The sequence below is a fragment of the Triticum dicoccoides genome, chromosome 7A (assembly GCF_002162155.2).
Source record: "Triticum dicoccoides isolate Atlit2015 ecotype Zavitan chromosome 7A, WEW_v2.0, whole genome shotgun sequence".
In the NCBI taxonomy this organism is placed as follows: Eukaryota; Viridiplantae; Streptophyta; class Magnoliopsida; order Poales; family Poaceae; genus Triticum; species Triticum dicoccoides.
Window position 1 is genome coordinate 720,117,057 of NC_041392.1, and position 23,078 is coordinate 720,140,134.

At 43.2% G+C, this 23,078-nt stretch overlaps 1 protein-coding gene across 1 annotated transcript; it reads right to left on the bottom strand.

Annotated features, from left to right (window-relative positions):
- Positions 1–422: 422 nt before the first annotated feature.
- LOC119328487 (late histone H2A.2.2-like) lies at positions 423–1,293 on the bottom strand. The gene is made up of 2 exons (XM_037601463.1): positions 1,021–1,293; positions 423–850 (listed from the first exon to the last, which is right to left on the bottom strand). The coding sequence occupies exons 1-2, from the start codon at positions 1,258–1,260 to the stop codon at positions 623–625; spliced, it is 468 nt and encodes a 155-aa protein (XP_037457360.1). The 5' UTR covers positions 1,261–1,293; the 3' UTR covers positions 423–622.
- Positions 1,294–23,078: the final 21,785 nt, after the last annotated feature.

A 23,078-nucleotide genomic window follows, 5' to 3' on the forward strand; every position in this document is an offset into this window, starting at 1 on the left:
TGTAGAGGGAGTGACTTTTTTGTTAACCTTTTTTTGGCCAGAGTGGATGTTTGTGAAGACTCCTTTCCCCGGTGACGGTGATGAGATGATGGAATATATAGAAATTTGCTCAACTTCCATTATTATATCCTTAATATAATATAGTTGTCAGTTGCAAATGATGTTTGCGGGATCATATAATATAGAAATTTGCTCAACTTCCATTTTGCATGTGGTGATTCATAATTCCATATAAGCATCAGGGGTTGGATCATGCAGAATATGACCATATTCATATATATTTCATGTTTTCACTGTTCAGATAGGTGGATGGATAATGTCAATGTTTCTAAAAAAGACAGTGGACACCTACCTACCATGTTTTTTTATAAAATTAGCATCTTTATCATAGCGAAATGCGAATGAGTTGCGCTCGCCCAACGTCAATTTTTTTCTTCCGTTGCAACGCACGGGCGTATATCCTAGTAATTACATAGGATACAAGATACAGGAGTACAGGATGAACAGAAACCATGAACCATTACATACTATATATACTACCGAGAATCAGAAGGACACTACCGACAGACAAGAGAAAGCATGCATGAACCATCAGGGCGGGTCTCATCGGTGGCGGCCTTGTTTAACTTGGAGTCTTGGAGGACTTGAACTTGCCGGCCTTGTGGGCGGTCTTGTTGTTCTTGGGGAGCAGCACCGGGTTGATGTAGGGTACGACGCCGGCCTGGGCGATGGTGACGCCGGCGAGCAGCCTGCTGAACTCGTTGTCGTTGCGGATGGCCAGAAGCAGGTGGCGAGGGGTGATGAGCTTCTTCTTGTTGTCCTTGGCCGCGTTGCCGGCCATCTCCAGGACCTGCATGCATGCGATGCGATGCGATTCAAGAAAAGCCCGCCATAAAGGAAAGGAAGCCGGCCGCTCAATTAAAGTCGTCATCCGTGGCGTGGAAGTGGAACACGAGGAGAAGAAGATCACTTGGTCGAGGAGGGAGGAAGGGAGGGGAAAGGAATCGGATCGGTTGTGACCTCGGCGACGAGGTACTCGAGGACGGCGGCGAGGAAAACGGGGGCCAGCGCCGCGACGCGACGCGCATAGCGGCCCTGCCTGAGGTACCGGCCGACGCGGCTGATCGGGAACTTGATCCCGGCCTTGAGGGGCCACGACGTGCCTATGTTCCACAGCGCGCATCGTATCCTCCTCTTTACTTCTTCTTCTTCTTCTTTTCTTCTCAGGTCGGCCGGCGACGGGGAACTAACTGCAGCCATCGTCGTGTTATTTTGGCGCTGGATCGGAACTGCTCCGATTGGTGGATTGGATTTGGATGGGCGTCTAGGGCGCGGGTTTCCTTCCTTTATATGTGGGGCGCGATCCGTGGGAGGGTCAAATCCTCCAATCACAACGCTCGTGCGTGCGTGTGTCCAGTTACATGCATGCACGATCTAGATCTCCGTTACGTGGATGCGCTAACTTCCTATTCTCTTTTCTCTTCTTCTTTTCCTCGATCGTTTTTGGCTGAGGGAGACGGAATTCGAAATTTGGGGAACCGGGGGAATGATGCATGGATAAACGAAATTCATTTACAGCTTTGTTTGGCACCTTCGATTCATTTCATTTGGTTGAAATCAAATGAAATGCAGTTTCTGCACAGCTCACTTGGCACCCAGGTTTTCATTTCATTTGGTGGAAATGTATGAAAACTCGCTCCTCGGAGGATTTCATTTGGTGGGATTTGGATTTCAAGTCCAATTTTCTTGTTGTCCCACTATTCTCCACAAATGCGCGATCAGCCTTTTGAGGATCTAGAACCTTCATTACCCGAAAAAAAATCGAACGAGCATTCGTGGCCCTAACAACCCCTCCAGCTAAAAGCGTTCGTTCCATAAAATAATCACAGTGCACATACTTTTTCCTTCTCCATAAATCTCATCCATGATTCATGTTGCCTTTAGCTCTACAATTGTTGATGAGCCTCTGCATCATCCTACTCAAAAAGAAGGGTGCAATAGACTAAACCTCTTGGAAAGAGATGCAAGTAAAGTAGAACACATATTTTCCTAATGTGACATGCAGTAAAATGTTCAATATGTGGGAAAATCAAAACATGGGCTATAAAAATAACTCTATAATAGCCAAGTTAGATGATACTCCCGCCGTCCCATAATGTAGGATGTTTTTTGACACTAAAGCGTCTTACATTATGGGACGGAGGGAGTAGCTCAGAACTTCTTCAGTTAGCAGTTAGCACAATGAATCTGGATAAAATAGTGGGCTAGCTAGTCCTCTCTTCTAGTTGCCTAAAGATTGCACTATTGTCGAAGTTAAGCAGTGATTGCTTGTCACGGGAAAACAAATTTAGAAATAAAGACATTAGACAAAAACATCACCCCGCGGTGGCGAAATTTCTCAGGTCTGGCAAGAGACGTGATTGGGAGCGATGTGGGGGAGAATGGGGCGTGGGGGGCTCGTGACTTCGTGGGTCGTGGGAATTACTTTCTGAACGTGGTTGGGGCCTGGAGGATCGGTGGGCTAGGTTGGAGGGAGGGTTGTTCGTTGCATGCGTGGGCTCATACGAGGGGGGTGGGAGAGGAGATTGAACGAGGGGCTGCGTGATGGCTGTCGTACGAGGCGGGGGGATCGAACGAGGAGAGGTGGAACCATCACGACGTTCGATCCCCCTTTAATAGTAGAGATTCTCGGCATATTGAACGAAAAGCTCTCAGCTTACATGAAGAGTCCTTAAAAAATATAACAGATGTCTGCTAAACTAAACGACGACTTTGAGAATCTACAAGTAGTACCCTGAATCCAGTGTTGATTTTTTTTTATCCAAATCTGAATAAGAAGGACAAGATGAGAATGAACCCTTCTCTTGTATAACAGCTGGTTCGTGCGCCAGCTAGGCGCCGTTGACTGCGTGGTGTGGATCTCCCTTGCTCGTATCTTCCTTCTCAGTTCAGTGCAGCGAGCAATCGATTTGTTGATATCATTCCTTCATGTGGAGCTAGTTCCATGTTGATATTTAGTGCTTTGGAGTTGAAATGCAGCATGAAGCTTAGCTTAGTGTGTTCCACAAGAATTCTAGTCTTGCAGCGTATTTGTTTCTTTGTGGATACGTGGTAACTGACGGCACCCCAACCTTGTTCTGTGAAGTACAGAAGAAAAATGATGCATCTGGTCGATCGCATACCACTAATAATCAAGTAGTTGCTTTCAGTTATTTGAGTCATTCATGTATGTGCATTCTAATGGCTCCCTTGCTATTGTTTGGTTTCTTTACTAGCTACTAGGAGTTGCGGGATCTTTTCATTTTGGTGGACATTGAATTCCCATGCTATTCTTTTAAGACAGATCCAGATTGATCCTTTGTTGTTTGCGTAAGAGAGGCTCGGCATAGTTATCAAATGATGGTTGTGTTAGGGCATGTACATTAGTGTAGACACCTGCTGTCTATAACAACGCTCCATGTCAGCTCTAGACAGCACTAAAAATTCCCTCTACAATGGACCAACTCTTTTGCTATCTGTTAGGAGGAAAGGTTTCCTCTTTTTGAGAATGTTAGGAGGAAAAGATCGATCAGGATTGGACTTGTGGAGCAGGAGATTCAGCGGTTCGGCTGGGTCGTGGGCACAAACAGAAAATTACCGACGGTGCGCATGTATAACGGCAAAAGTCTATCGATAACGATCGATATTTTTGGGATACTGATCGTCTGCAAAACTACAGACACCCTCCTTCTCTTACCTCATTCTCTCTCCTCCACCTAGATAAATTTATGACGTGGTAGTTGTTATAGACAGCTGAGTAGACATCACTGTACATGCCCTTAAACAGACTTAGTTTGTGCTAGGGGTTTATGTAATGATATTTCTTACTTGGTGATTAAGGTTGTAAGGCAAACTGCTTTGGGGACTTGTGCATCTTCTCATTAATTAGTAATTACTAGGACTAGCAAATATGCACAATAAGCATAACTCAAAACTCTCAACAGGTCCATGTTATATATTTCAACACGTCACCCCACCTTTAGTGCCTATCCTCCTTGCCACCCACACCGACGATGATAGCGGTGTTTGCCTGAGCACAACGCATCTGAACATGGTCAATCCCACGTCAATGAGCTCGCCACTGCATGTTACACCCTTCATTGCGCCTACGCAAGGGAATATTTCAAAATCAAAACTTTAGTGCCACTGCGTCGAAACCGCCTTCCGCTATGGCTTATTACCAAGATATTGTTTTGATTTGGAAGTGGTATTTAAAATATGTGGATATATTGCATACGAACTCCTACAGACGATGGGATGTGCTTGTCTCAAACCAAATGATGAACAGAAGAAACATAGATTTTTTTTCTCGAAAACTAACACATAAATAAAAGACCATGCATGGCTGCGTTCCGTGAAAGCCCATCAACGCACAACTACATCACCCAAGCCAACTTAGCATGTGTGCCAGCGAACCCATCGTGTAGGAAACTTTAGCGTAGAAAATCGATTGGTCCCTATTTTGGTCTGAACAGTTATCGTAGATCCATTAAATCTCAACCATCAATATTTACGATTTACATAAAATCAACAGATATAAAAACATGACTTATGGAGAACCAGAAAAGGCTCCGTACTTTAATATTAGGTATAGAAGCACGACTGATTCAGTAGACACGAACATGTTGAATAACTAAGCTTTTGAAATTCTTTCATAGTTAAAACGGCAGCAATATTGGAACTTTGACTTGACTAGATTAACCGTGGAGGAAAAACAAATCACCCAGAGAAAACAGATCGCCTAGGTCGCTCCCACATGCGGCTGGGCGAAACCCTAGCCGCCGCCCGCACCTCTTCCCTGCCACCTACTCCCCTCGCCGTCGCCGGAGGGATCTGTCGGGCGAAGCCTAGCTGGCGTTGGCGTCGGCGGCACCCCTTATCCCTCCTCCCCTAGTGGCTACAGCACGGGACATGGTGAGCGGGCTGGGAGCATGGCCCTCCCGCAGAGTGTTGCGGCGGTGTCGGCCGGGCCTTGGGTGCGACGGTGCGTGGACGCGGCGGCGGCTGCGTGGTGAAGGTGGCGGGGCGGGCTGGCGCTGCATGATGGCAGGGTGGCTGGTGCCGGTTCCGTCGGATCTAGCGCTAGGAGTCGCGGGCTATGGGCAGCGAGGGCCGGTGTCCTCCATTGTGGCAGCGATTACATCAGCATGTTGGAGGCAACCGTGTGGTGGCGGTCCTTGTGCTCTTGTCGCATCACGGCAACGATCCTCCTCGATCCGGCCTTCGACGTGTTCCGAAACTATTGCCGGACATCTTGCCCAAGAATATCTGGATCCGATAGTATCCGGTCGTGTGCGTCCATATCAGACTACATGGCTCCAGGAGGGTGTGGCGCGAAGTTCTGTTTTTTGTTGACACCATGGGACATGTCGGCATCTCGATTTCCATGGCACAGGCAATGGCGAAGAATGTCTTGAAGACTAAGATTGGAGGATCAGTAAGGCGGAGGGGGCCTTCAAGGCGATGGAATCAGCCGGGTGTTTGATATATTTCATTAGTACCAGTGTCAATTGGGGGTGCTCCTCGGGTGCCAAGTCATGGCTTTCAGGATGAAAATCTAAGGTTTGTCCTTCATTGGTTGTGCATGGCAATTGCCTTATTAAAGGTATTGTTTTGAGAGTTCGGTCTTTCTCTAGGGTGAAAACCTATAATCTTGGATCGGGAGACGGGGCGCTTGTTCAATGTCTCCTTCTTGAAGGCATCACTTTTAGAGGTCTCTTATGTTTTCCGGGTGCTGTCTTTGGTGGTGGTTGGGTACTGATGCTGAGGGGAGTTGGTCACTTTGGCGAGGCCATTTTTTTCCTTTCTTTTTTCTTTTCTTTTCGGGATGTGTGCATCCTGGATGTTTTTGTGACTTCTTGTTGGTGGAGAGGCTGGGTGTAATGGTATCTCCGTGATATTAATATATTCCTCTTTTCAAAAAAATACTGCATTAATATTTGTTATTTTTATGCAGTGTGCAATGGATTTTGAATCCACCCAAATACTACGGCAGTTTCCAAGAGAAATTACACAATACTTAGTTGGTGTAAATGAATTTCTCGAGTTTGCATATAAAAATATACCAGCAGAAACAATGATCCTATGTCCATGTCCGATGTCACACTTCACTACTATCAAGGGATGATGTCCGTGGCCATTTGATGCGGAATGATATGCTTCAAAGCTATGATAAATGGGTTTTTCACAGTGAGTCTTCATCCGAACACAATGATGATCAACAACCACAAACCGAAACTTACGGAAAATCTAATATGCATGAAATGATTTTGGATTCAATTAGGAAAATATATGATGGTGAATCCCTATGAGTGATAGTACATATTTTTCAAATTCAGTTCCATATGGAGCAACTAAAGAAGCAGAAGCACTGTACAAATTAATTCAAGATACAGAGAAGCCTTTGTGGGGAGGATGTGAATCGTCTCAGTTATCCTTGCGCTTTTGTTCAACACATAATCCATAAACAAATGGTCAGATAATTCACTCGGAGATCTACTTAATATTCTGCACATAGCTATTCCAAAAGGTAAAGATCTGCGCCAAAAAATTTACGAGGCCAAGAAGATCATATTGAAGTTTGGATTAGGATATCAGAAAATTCAAGCCTGCCCAAATAACTGTGAGTTGTTCTGGAAAGAGATAGAAAATGATGATTTTTGCTACAAATGCAAGGCTTCTGGGTGGAAAGATAAAATGCCCGAAACCAAATTAAGTAAAGAGGAAAGAAAGAGAGCTACGCAAATGAATGTTCGGAGATACTTTCCAATCAAAGATTGGCTAAAAAGGATATTCATGTGAAAAGAAACAACAACTCTAGCTCGATGGCACCATGAAGGGCGCACCATGCAACATGGAGTTCTATGGCATCCAGCAGATTCCGAGGCATGGAAGAAATTTGATGAGAAACATGAATTTGCAGATGATTGTCGTAATTTTAGGTTTGTCCTAGCAAATGATGGATTTAACCACTACTACAGTAATGCTTAACAGTGGTGGACGCAAAGAGCCCAGCAGTGGCGGGCCAGGCTCTCAGGGGCGCCCACCACTAACATCCTGCTCATATCGCATTAGTGGCGGGCGCTTTGTAATGGCGGACTTGTTTAGACGCCCGCCAATAGGATATATTGTTAGTCTTGGGGTCCCCGCCACAACTATTGGTCCGGCCAGGAAAGCTTCCAGTGCAAAACCAGGCATTAAAGATTAATTACCATATTTCGATCATATGCATTACAGTAGATGTGTCGAAGTTTAGAAGCAACACATTTTACCATAACAATAATCCAAATAGATGTACGCGTAAGAGTACAATGAACATAACATCATAAGTAAGTACACATAGCCTTCTCAGCGAATGCTCAGAAATGTTGCATGTTACGTACATATACGACCTCATGATAAAAACAACACCATAATGAAAATGAACTCGATAAAGGTTATCAAAATCTTTACTCGTCCACAGTCTTGCATATTACATAGTTGATTTTCTCTATGTGGACGAAGTTGGAGTAACGATACTCTGCTTCTTTTTTAGTTTTATATCCTTTGTAGCAGTTGTTCTCTTAACCGACCACTTGCTCATTGCGTTTCTCCCATGAATCATACACTCCCGAATTCTTCCCATAGTACACCACATAACCCTCCATCTGCTAAGACAAATAAACAAGCTAACAAGTTAATTTCATAGTTACCCAATTACTGATACGTCCATTTTGCATCATGCTTTTTACTGTCATTTATATTGTTTTAAAATAATATTTCGCATATGATGCAATTATAATGCCTTTTCTCTCTTATTATACAAGATATACATGCAGTGGAAAATTGCCGGCAGCTAGAATTCTGGATCTGAAAAGAGCTACAACAGAGATAGTTATTCTGGAAGATCCAAATGGCCTAAAAGTTTAGGGAGATTTATTTTGGAATAAATATAAAATACAGGAAGAAGAATTATCAAGAGAGGCTGATATGTCTCCGTCGTATCTATAATTTTTGATTGTTTCATGGCAATATTTTACTACATCCACATACTTTTTGGTGAAAATTTATATGATTTATAGGACTAACATATTAACCTAGTACCCAGTGAATGTTCCTATTTTTTGCATGTTTTCTGTTTCGCAGAAAATTCCATATCAAATGAAGTCGAAACATGATAAAATTTTACTGAGATTTTTTATGTAATATATATGATTTTCTAGTGCAAGAATCAACAAAAGAGGGGACCCACATGCTCCACAAGGCAAGGGGCGCGCCAACCCCCCAGGTCATGGCAAGCCTCCTTGCGGGTATCCCCTAAGTCGATTGAAGCTCTCCATCGGGCTCAAGGATGTTGGGGAACGCTGTATTTTAAAAAAATTACCTACGATCACGCAAGATCTATCTAGGAGTTGCATAGCAACGAGAGGGGAGAGTGTGTCTACGTACCCTCGTAGACCGAAAGCAGAAGCGTTTAGTAACACGGTTGATGTAGTCGAACGTCTTCGCGATCCAACCGATCCAAGTACCGAACGTACGACACCTCCACGATCAGCACACGTTCATCTCGATGACATCCCTCGAACTATTGATCCAGTTGAGGCCGAGGGAGAGTTCCGTCAGCACGGCAGCATGGTGACAGTGATGATGAAGTTACCGACATAGGGCTTCGCCTAAGCACTACAACGATATGACCGAGGTGTGTAACTGTAGAGGGGGGCACCGCACACGGCTAAAAGATCAACACGTGTGCCTTTGGGGTGCCCCCTTCCCACGTATATAAAGGAGGGCGGAGGAGGAGGCCAGCCAAGGTGTGGTGCGCCAAGGGGGGGAGTTCTACTTGGACTCCCGGTCCAAGTAGGATTCGCCCCCCCCCCCTTTCCTATTCCACGAAGGAGAAGGGGGAAAGAGAGGGAGGATAAGAAGGAAAGGGGGGCCACCCCCCAACCCTAGTCCAATTCGGACTGGGCTTGGGGGCGCACGCCTCCACCTGGACGCCACCTCCTCTCGCCCACTAGGGCCCATGAAGGCCCATTAATCCCCCGGGGGGTTCCGGTAACTCCCTGATACTCCTAAAAATGCCCGAAACTATCCGAAACCATTCCGGTGTCTAAACATAACCTTCCAATATATCAATCTTTATGTATCGACTATTTTGAGACTCTCGTCATGTCTGTGATCTCATTCAGGACTCCGAACAAAATTCGGTTCATCGAAACACATAACACATAATACAAACCGTCATCGAATGTTAAGCGTGTGGACCCTATGGGTTCTAGAACTATGTAGACATGACCGAGACACATCTCCGGTCAATAACCAATAGCGGAACCTGGATGCTCATATTGTCTCCTACATATTCTACGAAGATCTTTATCGGTCAAACCGCATAACAACATATGTTGTTCCCTTTGTCATCGGTATATTACTTGCCCGAGATTTGATCATCGGTATCATCATACCTAGTTCAATATCGTTACCGGAAAGTCTCTTTACTCGTTCTGTAATGCATCATCGCATAACTAACTCATTAGTCACATTGCTTGCAAGGCTTATAGTGACGGGCATTACCGAGAGGGCCTAGAGATACCTCTTCGATACACGGAGTGACAAATCCTAATCTTGATCTATGCCAACCCAACAAACACCTTCAGAGACACCTATAGAGCATCTTTATAATTATCTAGTTATGTTGTGACATTTGATAGCACACAAGGTGTTCCTCCGGTATTCGGGAGTTGCATAATCTCATAGTCAGAGGAATATGTATAAGTCATGAAGAAAGCAATAGCAATAAAACTAAATGATCATAATGCTACGCTAATGGATGGGTCTTGTCCATGACATCATTCTCCTAATGATGTGATCCCGTTCATCAAATGACAACACATGTCTATGGTTAGGAAACTTAACCATCCTTGATTAACGACCTAGTCAAGTAGAGGCATACTAGGGACACTCTGTTTTGTCTATGTATTCACACATGTCCTAAGTTTCCGGTTAATAAAATTCTAGCATGAATAATAAGCGTTTACCATGATATAAGGAAATATAAATAACAACTTTATTATTTCCTCTAGGTCATATTTCCTTCAGTCTCCCACTTGTATTAGAGTTAATAATCTAGTTCACATCGCCGTGTGATTTAACACCAATTGTTCACATCACTATGTGACCAACACCCAAAGGTTTACTAGAGTCAACAATCTAGTTCACATCATCATGTGATTAACACCCAAAGAGTACTAAGATGTGATCATGTTTTGCTTGTGAATGAAGTTTAGTCAACGGGTCTGCCACATTCAGATCCGTATGTATTTTGCAAATTTTTATGTCTACAGTGCTCTACATGGAGCTACTTTAGCTAATTGCTTCCACTTTTAATATGTATCCAGATTGAGACTCATAGTCACCGAGATCAGTGTTAAAGCTTGCATGGACGTATCTCATTATGATGAAATCTTTATCACCTTCATAACCGAGAAACATATCCTTATTCCTGGATCACTATTGTACCCTCTTGCCAAAATCATGGTGACATACACAATAGGTCTCGTACACAGCATAGCATACTTTATAGAACCTATGACTGAGGCGTAGGGAATGACTTTTCATTCTCTTTCTATTTTCTGCCGTGGTCGGGTTTTGAGTCTTTACTAAACTTTGCACCTTGCAACACAGGCAAGAACTCCTTCTTTGACTTTTCCATTTTAAACTACTTCAAAATCTTGTCAAGGTATGTACTCATTGAAAAAACTTATCAAGCATCTTGATCTATCTCTATAGATCTTGTTGCTCAATATGTAAGCAACTTCACCGAGTTCTTTCTTTGAAAAACTCCTTTCAAACACTCCTTTATGCTTTCCAGAAAATTCTACATCATTTCCGATCAACAATACATCATTTACATATACTTATCAGAAAGGCTGTAGTGCTCCCACACACTTTCTTGTAAATACAGACTTCTGCAAAAATCTGTATAAAACTATATGCTTTGATCAACTCATCAAAGCGTATATTCCAACTCCGAGATGCTTGCACCAGTCAATAGATGGATCACTGGAGCTTGCACACTTTGTGAACACCTTTAGGACCGACAAAACCTTCTGGTTGCATCATATACAACTCTTCTTTAATAAATCCATTAAGGAAAGCAGTTTTGACATCCATTTTCCAAATTTCATAAAATGCGGCAATTGCTAACATGATTCGGACAGACTTTAAGCATCGATGCTAGTGAGAAAATCTCATCGTAGTCAACACCTTGAACTTGTCAAAAACCCTTTTCGAAAAGTCGAGCTTTGTAGATAGTAACACTACTATCAGCGTCCATCTTCCTCTTGAAGATCCATTTATTCTCAATGGCTTGCCGATCATCGGGCAAGTCCACCAAAGTCCGCACTTTGTTCTCATATATGGATTCTATCTCAGATTTTATGGCCTCAAGCCATCTGTCGGAATCTGGGCTCATCATCACTTCCTCATAGTTCGTAGGTTCATCATGGTCTAGTAACATGACTTCCAGAATAGGATTACCGTACCACTATGGTGCAGATCGTACTCTGGTTGACCTATGAGGTTCGATAGTAACTTGATCTGAAGTTTCATGATCATCATCATTAACTTCCTCACTAATTGGTGTAGGCATCACTAGAACTAATTTCTATGATGAACCATTTTTCAATTCAAGAGAAGGTAAAACTACCTCATAAAGTTCTACTTTCCTCCCACTCACTTCTTTCGAGAGAAACTCTTTTTCAAGAAAGGATCCATTCTTAGCAACAAATATCTTGCCTTCGGATCTGTGATAGAAGGTGTACCCAACAGTTTCTTTTGGGTATCCTATGAAGACACACTTCTCCGATTTGGTTTCAAGCTTATCAGTTTGAAACTTTTTCACATAAACATCGCAGCCCCAAACTTTAAGAAACGACAACTTTGGTTTCTTACCATATGGTGTCGTCTCAACGGATTCATATGGTGCCCTATTTAACGTGAATGCAGTTGTCTCTAATGCCTAACCCCAAAACGATAGTGGTAAATCGGTAAGAGGCATCATAGATTGTACCATATCTAATAAAGTACGGTTACGACGTTCAGACACACTATTACGCTGTGGTGTTCCAGGTGGCATGAGTTGCGAAACTATTCCACATTGTTTCAAATGAAAACCAAACTCGTAACTCAAATATTCGCCTCCGTGATCAGATCGTACAAACTTTATTTTCTTGTTACGATGATTTTCCACTTCACTCTGAAATTCTTTGAACTTTTCAAATGTTTCATACTTATGTTTCATTAAGTATATATACCCATATCTTCTCAAATCATTTGTGAAGGTCAGAAAATAACGATACCCGCCGCGAGCCTCAACATTCATTGGACTGCATACATCAGTATGTATTATTTCCAGTAAGTCAGTGGCTCGCTCCATTGTTCCGAAGAATGAAGTCTTAGTCATCTTGCCCCTGAGGCATGGTTCGCAAGCATCAAGTGATTCCAAAAGCCCATCAGCATGGAGTTTCTTCATGCGCTTTACACCCATATGACCTAAACGGCAGTGCCACAAATATGTTGCACTATCATTATCAACTTTGCATCTTTTGGCTTTAATATTATGAATATGTGTATCACTACAATCGAGATTCAATAAACCATTTAAATTGGGTGTATGACCATAGAAGGTTTTATTCATGTAAACAGAACAACAATTATTCTCTGACTTAAATGAATAACCGTATTGCAATAAACATGATCTACTCATATTCATGCTCAACGCAAACACCAAATAATATTTATTTCAGGTTCAATACTAATACCGAAGGTAGAGGGAGTGTGCGATGGTGATCGTATCAACCTTGGATTCACTTCCAACACACATCGTCACTTCGCTCTTAACTAGTCTCTGTTCATCATGCAACTTCTGTTTTGAGTTACTAATTTTAGCAACTAAACCGGTATCAAATACCCAGGGGCTACTACGAACACTAGTAAAGTGCACATCAATAACATATATATCAAATATACCTTTGTTCACGTTGTCATCCTTCTTATCCGCCAAGTATTTGGGGTAGTTCCGCTTCTACTGACCATTCTCTTTGCAGTAGAAGCACTCAGTTTTAGGCTTAGGTCTAGCTTTGGGCTTTTTGACGGGAGTGGCAACGTGCTTGCCATTCTTTTTGAAGTTTCCTTACTTTTCCTTTGCCCCTTTTCTTGAAACTAGTGGTCTTGTTAACTATCAACACTTGATACTCTTTCTTGATTTCTACCTTCGCCGATTTTAGCATCGCGAAGAGCTCGGGAATCGTTTTCGTCATCCCTTGCATATTATAGTTCATCACGAAGTTCCAGTAACTTGGGGATAATGACTAGAGAACTCTATCAATCACTATCTTATCTGGAAGATTAACTCCCACTTGATTCAAGCGATTATAGTACTCACACATTCTGAGCACATGCTCACTGGTTGAGCTATTCTCCTTCATCTTGTAGGAAAAGTACTTGTAAGAGGTCTCATACCTCTCGACTCGGGCATGAGTATGAAATACAAATTTCGGCTATTGGAACATCTTATATGCTCCGTGGCATTCAAACGTTTTTGAAGTCCCGGTTCTAAGCCGTAAATCATGGCACACTAAACTATCAATTAATCATCATACCGAGCTTGCCAAACGTTCATAACGTCTGCATCTGCTCCTGCAATAGGTCCGTCACCTAGCGGTGCATTAAGGACATAATTCTTCTGTGCAGCAATGAGGATAATCCTCATATCACGGATCCAGTCTGCATCATTGCTACTATCACCTTTCAACTTATTTTTCTCTAGGATCATATCAAAAATAAACGGAGAGCTATAAAGTGAGCTATTGATCTACAACATAATTTGCAAATATTATAAGGACTAAGTTCATGATAAATTAAAGTTCAATTAATCATATTACTTAAGAACTCCCACTTAGATAAACATCCCTCTAGTCATGTAAATGATCATGTGATCCATATCAACTAAACCATGTCCGATCATCACGTGAGATGGAGTAGTTTTCAATGGTGAACATCTCTATGTTGATCATATCTCTATGTTGATCATATGATTCACGTTCGACCTTTCGGTCTCTAGTGTTCTGAGGTCATATCTTCATATGCTAGGCTCGTCAAGTTTAACCCGAGTATTCTGCACGTGCAAAACTGGCTTGCACCCATTGTATGCGAACATAGAGCTTATCACACCCGATCATCACGTGGTGTCGGGGCACGACGAACTATCGCAACGGTGCATACTCAGGGAGAACACTTATAACTTGAAATTTAGTAAGGGATCATCTCATAATACTACTTGACGGTGTCCTGGACTAGGGGGTACTCACCACGTCATCTCCCGACTAGCTAGATTGGGCCAAGGACCCCCATGGCGGTTCATTCATAGGCCACTTCGGGCAGCCCATGCCGCACACAAGGAAGATTCCACAAGACTTGATGACCAAGACAAGGACTCCTCTCCACCAACGTATTCGACTAGGACTCTTGTTATCCAAGGCCTCCAGTACATTATATAAGCTGAGGCCAGGCTAGTCGCTAGATTATTATGACATTATTCATCATACCCTCAGGTTTTAGACCACAACATATGATCTCGAGGTAGATCAACTCTGTACTTGATACTCCATCAATATAAACAAGAGCAGGACGTAGGGTTTTTACCTCCATCAAGAGGGCCCGAACCTAGGTAAAACATCGTCTCCTTCGTTCCTGTTACCATTGATCCGAGAATCCCCAGCTCGGGACCGCCTACCCTGAGATCTACCGGTTTTGACACTGATAATGGTGCTTTCATTGAGAGTTCCGCTGTGTGATCGGAAAAAGGATCAATGGCTCGCTTGCAGATCAACTATGACGTCGGCGTCTTCGTCGCCGCATTGATTGGTCACCTCGGCTTGACCAAGGACTGGCCCTACCTCCAATCACCATGTTCGGAGGAGGGCCTTCAGCAACATCAACCCCGATCTCTATCAAGATCATGGAGGAATCATCAATGGAGCTCGGGGGCTCAACGTCAATATAGCCCTCCAGCGAGCGTGCTGTTTTTCTGGACAGTGAACTTGAATCCGCAGCCACCGCCTCCTCGAGTGTCATTTTAACGATTGCTTCAGTGGAATTGTGTGGAATTAGGTCCACAACACCATGCAAAATTTCGTCGAGTTCCGATGGAGGAATCTCTGGCAATCTACGATATACCGGAGCCGTGTCAAATATGGACGTGAATCTGGAGGAGTTTAGGCGTGGTCTCCAGTGCCAAGCTCGGAGGTCCTTGGGAAGATTTGATACCATATCTACCACCCCTCCAAATTTCAGCTTGATCCGATGGTTCAAACTCCAGGAACCTTCCGATGAGTGGACATATTTTCCGATCTATTTTCTGCGGGAATACGGATCCGACCCGAATTCATGTTTCTTCATGAACGTGATATTGGACAACCTTTTTAAATGAATTTTTTCTAGGGTATTGTGTTTCGTTTCCGAACACATGCTCACAAATTTTGCTCCTTTTCGGAGGTAACCTTCACTGTCGCGCTGGTGTCAAACCAGTCCGGCAACATTACTCCATGGCTGCCGACTTTCGCCAGACGGATCATCACATCAACAAGCTGAGCCGAGTCTTATCGGATCATCAGCTAGGCAACCGAACAAGAGTTCGGCATCGTGAAGACTAATTAATCACCAACACCCTCGTCCCACAGATTGCACGGGTCAAGCGCTCCGACATCGCCACTCGGTCTCTTCATTAATCCGGCTTTGACCGCATCACAAGTTATGACCAGCGTCGACATGGACGCACAGTTGCTTCTTCAAGCTGATGTCCATCACGCCGAACTACTTCAATATCTCGGCTGACACGGCAGCTGCAACGTCTCCTTACTGACCCGCTCCGTCACCTCGGTTGGACCAGGGGCTTCACAATATCTTCATCAAACCTACTTCGGTGACTTCGGCGTCACCAGCCGACCTTCTTGGACTCATCGACTGACATGGAGGCTTCGACACCTCGGCTGGATCGGGGACTTTGCTATTTCTTCATCAACATACTCCGGTGACTCCGGCGTCACCAGCCGACCAGCTTCGTCACGTTAGCTGGACCGGGGGCTTTGCCTCGACGAGCCAACCTTTGTCAGTTTCCGTATATAGTTCGGCGAACGCTGCATCCGGAGCTCGGACTGACCTGGGAATTCGGCTTTTCCACGCCTTTACCATATCATGCCGACGTCCTGCATCGACATTGACTTCGGCGCTAGGCCACATATCTTTAAATAAATTATTTTTGCGAAAAGCAACTAGGCAAGGATTTTATATATATTTATATTATTCGTTTTGGACCGCACTATTTTATGTGTGTAGGTGATCGACTTCGACTGCGTCACGCGGTCACTTCGGCAAGCCAACGTCATCGTCCCAAATGGCATAAATCGCCTCGCATGATCATCTTGTTGATTAAATTGCCATACTGACATGTTCGGTTGCCTCGGGGACTACAGCATCATCAAGAGGGTCCTACCTCGTCGGGTGTTTGGCGCACGGGCCATATTTCTTTTATTACTCACTATGCATGAATTATTAATCTTGCAACCTTTTTTTATTACTGTTATCTCCGGCTTGCACTATCTTCTGTGCACAGGTAAATTATCCGGATTGGGCAGCGCTGTCACCTCGGCTGGACCGGGGGCTTTGTGATCACTTCATTAACCCACGCCTTGGACTTCAGCGTCACTCTGCCGCCCTGCATTGGCCGAGCCATGTCAGTACCTCGGAGTGCCGAACTCCTTGCTTGGACACCTCGGGCTTGGAGGCTGGGACCTCGGCCATGCCAAGGACTGCGAACCTTGTCAGATCTGTCATAGATTAATGGGCGTCTTCATCCCGCCACAAGCCCGAATCACGTCATCAACACCGAGCACATTAACCAGCTAAGTCGCTTTCATGCTCAAAAACTTTCAGTTTTAAATTTTGTTTGGTTCGACCAAGCATTATACGTTTTGGCAAAAAGTTGTTTGTGACAAAATTCCTTGTAAAAACATTGTTTGTGGCACACAAATTCAAATACCCCGTTTATTTAAGGGCTTTCTTTATGAAGCCTTTCCTCTTGCATATGATTATACTTGTATGGATTCGTTCCTTGTTCTTGTATTACGCCACAATATGCACCATGTTGACTTAAGTGTTTCGCAAGCTGGGTTGCCTAGCTCCTGTGCTTACCCCTACGTTCCAGATTGTTCGGCTAGGCGGTAAAGGGAGCACCTCTATGATTGTTACTACCGGGTCATCCGAGTTAGTACCTCAGACTGGGTGAAGCCGAAAGCTAGCGCTCTTATTATTTTCAATCATGGTCGGCACACAACGGAACTCATGAGTACAAAATATATGTTGCACAAGTCTCATAGTAACAATGAGAAACCGAAGAAAGGTATCAGTGGGGGTACTATTTTCTTCGAAGATGCTTCTTACACTTCGTCGGTAATATAGCATAAGTTTCCTGAGCGCGCTTTGTCTGTACAACCTTATGGCCAGATTGCCTGGTTATCAGAAACATCGTCGATATTCTCGACAGGTGGAGTACATAACACTTTTCAGCCCTTGACCAAAGAGGGAGAAGCCGACGGTCGGTTAACACGCATTTAAAGTTCGGGTGAACACAAATATGATATAAGTACTACAGTACATACAATCATTATACATAAAATTCTTTTACCCAAGTCACTTGGGGGCTCTTAAAACTTATATGAGTTGTTTTATAGTAAATGTGTTTTCTTCTTGGCCGTTGCAAACTCTTTCTCTATCGCTCCTTTTTCGACTCGAGTGTATGGTCAATAGCCGGATAGCCTGTATTCTCTCTAAAAGCAGCTCGAGTTAATTTGCTAAACTGACCTCGGAGAAGTACTCTGCCTTTGGGATAAGGAGCTTGAAGCCATAGGCTGACCTGCGTGAAGTCTTGAGATCGGATGTGTCATGTTAAAGCATGACAGAAGCACACTTTTTTTCCAATTTACGGATTGGCACCGAACACTTGATCTTGTTCGGACGTCAAGTTTTTACTGGCGTTTTTTGGTTTTCCAAGCTTATGGCACTTTTGAACTATTTGTGTGTTTCTGGCATAAGTCTCGCAGTGCAACGCTGGACACCTTTAGAGGTTCGGCAAAAACATTCTCGGATATTGCTATATATGCACTGGTTTTGAATTGTGTCTTCAATCAATAGTTGGGTTGCCCGGCTCCTATGCTTGCCTCCTATGTTTCACTTTGTTCGGCTAGGTGCGCAAAGGGAGAACCATTGCGATTGTGCTTCTAGCTCGAATGGTTAAGCACTTCAGTGGAGAAAACCAAAAACTGACTGGCACAATAAGCGTAAACTGGTCAGCTATCTGATGACTATAAGATTAATAGAGGTCACCCTGCATTAAATAATGGGCCGTTCATAACATTGGCCGAAGTGTTTACGGCTCGACCTCGACTGTCGCCGAACACTAACCCGGGGCTAGTAACCGGCCTCCCAACTTTAAGCTCCTATGACTAAGTGAAAGTTATAAGGCCCGCATATCTGATTGCCTTGTTTCCGCTAACACAACCGCCTTTAGGCACCAAGACGTCGGCTAAGGGTTGTTTTGTTATTGCGGAAACACCCTGCTTAGCATCTAGAAAGGGGTGGAAGCCGACGATGGGCCACTTTCAATTGATAAACGATCGTAATGGAGTCAAAATAAACATATCCTTAGCGTTTGTATTCCATATACGAACATGGCCTTCCATAATTCTCGTTATAAAGCCGTAAATATGCATCAATTTGACTTAAGATTTTGGCCAAGCTGGGTTGCCTGGCTCCTGTGCTTACCCCTACGTTCCCGATTGTTCGGCTAGGCGATAAAGGGAGCACCTCTGTGATGGTTACTACCGGGTCATCCGAGTTAGTACCTGAGACTGGGTGAAGCCGAAAGCTAGCAATCTTAAAGGATATAATTGGTCGGCAATGACGGAAGTGAAAATTTTGGTTCATTTAGACCACAGAGCTCGAAAAATTTCCCCGAACTAAATCCTCAAATATTTTCCTCCCACATTGATTGGAGGTGAGGTTTCATGATCATGGTCGGCATGACAACCTAAGGAAAGGAACCGATAGCGGGATTATTTTCTTTGGAAGATGTTTCATATCTCTTTGTGTACATTTGTTTATAAAACCGAATGGTCAGATTGCCTTGTTTTCCATAAATCTTTGCCCTTATAACGACTTTATAAAGTAGGACAAACACTCCCCTGCTTCTCGCCGAGGAGGTTGAAGCCGATGGTCGATCAACAAAGTTTTGTACGATGCGGATCCGAGCATTAATAATGTAAAGTACTTGGATACATAGAATCATCACACATAATTTGTGATTTTACTCTGGATATCAATCCTTAATTCGGCCACCCATGCCCACATTAAGGCTTGGGGCTACTAGGCTTCGGGCTTATCATTCACTAATATTAAAAGGGGCGTATCGATCCCCTGATCTGGTGTTGTGATGACCCACAAGTATAGGGGATCTATCGTAGTCCTTTCGATAAGTAAGAGTGTCGAACCCAATGAGGAGAAGAAGGAAATGATAAGCGGTTTTCAGCAAGGTATTCTCTGCATGTACTAAAATAAGTGGTAACAGATAGTTTTGTGATAAGATAAATTGTAATGAGCGACAAGTAACAAAAGTAAATAAAGTGCAGCGAGGTGGCCCGATCCTTTTTGTAGCAAAGGACAAGACGGAACAAACTCTTATATAAGGAAAAGCGCTCCCGAGGACACATGGGAATATCATCAAGCTAGTTTTCATCACGTTCATACGATTCGCGTTCGATACTTTGATAATTTGATATGTGGGTGGACCGGTGCTTGGGTGCTATTCTTACCTGAACAAGCATCCCACTTATGATCAAGCTCTATTGCAAGCATCCGCAACTACAACAAAAGTATTAAGGTAAACCTAACCATAGCATGAAACATGTGGATCCAAATCAGCCCCTTACGAAGCAATGCATAAACTAGTGTTTAAGCTTCTGTCACTCTAGCAACCCATCATCTACTTATTACTTCCCAATGCCTTCCTCTAGGCCCAAATAATGGTGTAGTGTTATGTAGTCGACGTTCACATAACACCACTAGAGGCTAGACAACATACATCTTATCAAAATATCAAACGAATACCAAATTCACATGACTACTAATAGCAAGACTTCTCCCTTGTCCTCAGGAACAAACTTAATTACTCACAAAGCATATTCATGTTCATAATCAGAGGGGTAATAATATGCATATAGGATCTGAACATATGATCTTCCGCCAAATAAACCAACTAGCATCAACTACAAGGAGTAATCAACACTACTAGCAACCTACTAGCACCAATCCCGGACTTTGCGACAAGAATTGGATACAAGAGATGAACTAGGGTTTGGAGATGAGATGGTGCACGTGAAGATGTTGATGGAGATTTCCCTCTCCCGATGAGAGGAGCGTTGGTGATGACGATGGTGATGATTTTCCCCTCCCGGAGGGAAGTATCCCCGGTAGAATAGCTCTGTCGGAGCTCTAGATTGGTTCCGCCAAGGTTCCGCCTCGTGGCGGCGGAGTCTCGTCCCGAAAAGTTCCTCCTGATTTTTTTCTCATCGAAAGACTTCATATAGGAGAAGATGGACGTCGGAGAGCCACCAGGGGGCCCACGAGGTAGGGCGCGCGCCCTAGGGGGGGGGCACCCTCGTGAGCAGGGTGTGGGCCCCCTGGCCTTCATCTTTGGCGAGGATGTTTCTTTATTTATTTTAAGAAGTTCCGTGGAGTTTCAGGACTCTTGGAGCTATGCAGAATAGGTCTCTAATATTTGCTCCTTTTCCAGCCCAGAATTCCAGCTACCGGCATGCTCCCTCCTTATGTAAACCTTGTAAAATAAGAGAGAATAGCCATAAGTATTGTGACATAAAGTGAAATAACAGTCCATAATGCAATAAATATTGATATAAAAGCATGATGCAAAATGGACGTATCAACTCCCCCAAGCTTAGACCTCGCTTGTCCTCAAGCGAAAAGCCGATAATAATAAATATGTCCTCATGTTTAGAGGTAGAGGCATCGATAAAAATAAAATACGGACATGAAGGCATCATGATTATTCTCATAAAAGCAACATATATAGAATTTGTCATATGATTACTTATGTTCAAGTGATGATCTATTCACAATGCAAAAGTATAAATCATAAACCTTATTGGGCTCCGACAAACTATAATCTCAGTCATTGAAGCAATTGCAATTTATCATAACATCGGAAAGAGTCTATGTCAGAGCTAAAAAGCAAGTCCACATACTCAACTATCATTTAGTCCTCCATAATTGCTAACACTCACACAATACTTGTGGTTATGGAGTTTTAATCGGACACAGAGAAAGATAGGGGCTTATAGTTTTGCCCCACAACCTTTTACCTCAAGGGTAATGTCAACAATAATGGTTCATGCTCCCCTACATCCAATTAGATATATATATATATATATATATATATATATATATATATATATATATATATATATATATATATATATATCATGTTCTTTCCAACATGCTGAGCTTGCCAAAGGATAAAATGAAAAAGAAAAGGTGAAGATCACCATGGCTCTTGCAATAGGTAGAACATAATAATAAAGGATAGGCCCTTCGCAGAGGGAAGCAGAGGTTGCCAAGCACTTTTATGGTTGGATGCATAAAATCTCAATGCGAAAGAACATCACTTTATATTGCCCTTGTGATATGAACCTTTATTATGCAGTCTGTCGCTTTTATTACTTCCACATCACAAGATCGTATAAAGCTTATTTCTCCCACACCAATCAATCATACATATTTAGAGCAATTTTTATTGCTTTGCACCAATGACAACTTACTTGAAGGATCTTACTCAATCCATAGGTAGATATGGTGGACTCTCATGGCAAAACTGGTTTAAGGGTATTTGGAAGCACAAGTAGTATTTCTACTTGGTGCTGAGAATTTGGCTAGCATGAGGGGGAAAGGCAAGCTCAACAAGTTAGAGGATCCATTACAACATACTTTATCTCGGATATAAGAAAGACATAACTCATTACGTTGTCTTCCTTGTCCAACATCATACTCTTTCTATGTGAAGTCATTACTCTCAATAAGATCAATATGAACTTTTTGTTTCTTTTTATTCTTCTTCTCTTTTCTTTTATTCACCCAAGATCATCGCAAAATAATCAAGCCCTTGACTCAACACTAATCTTTATTATATATATAGCTCACGGACTCGATTACAAAGAAAGATCATAAAGCAAACTCAAAACTAGATCATGCCATAAACTTTATTCAACTAGATCAAGATACTACTAATAGGATCGAACTAAGAAAAACGATAAAGATAGGAGTTGTGATGGTGATACGATACCGGGGCACCTCCCCAAGCTTGGCAGTTGCCAAGGGGAGTGCCCATACCCATGTGATTATATCTCCTTTGTCGGTGAAGAAGGTGGTGGTGATGTTGGCTTAGTTGATGGCTTAGACTTCTCCCTTAATTTGCGCTTGAGGACGGCATTTTGATCCCTCAGATGATCAATCTCCCACTCCAGGGTTAATATCTTTTTGCATAGGTCCTGCTTATTTTCCTGCAAGAGACGAAAAGGGATAAACTCGAACTTGGGTTTCTTTACCCTATCAGGGAGACTTGACTTTTTGAACTCCACCGTGCACGTCCCCGGGTTGAGGTAATGGTGCTTCATCTTCATCTGAGCTCGTCTCCTCCTTCCCCTTGGGTTCATAGTACTCTTATTCCTCGTGGTCCATCCATCGTGTTCCACATCTCCATAGACCTTTGGATTTGCTAAGTAATCATCCACATAGCTTTCTCCTTCCGAATCCTGGGAAGACATGTTGATTTAATCTGCAACGGGACAGCTCGAAACGAAAACAGAGGATATTTGCATGATACGGGAGTCAAAACTTTCCGGAGGTTATATAATGAATTTTTACCGACCAAAATACGT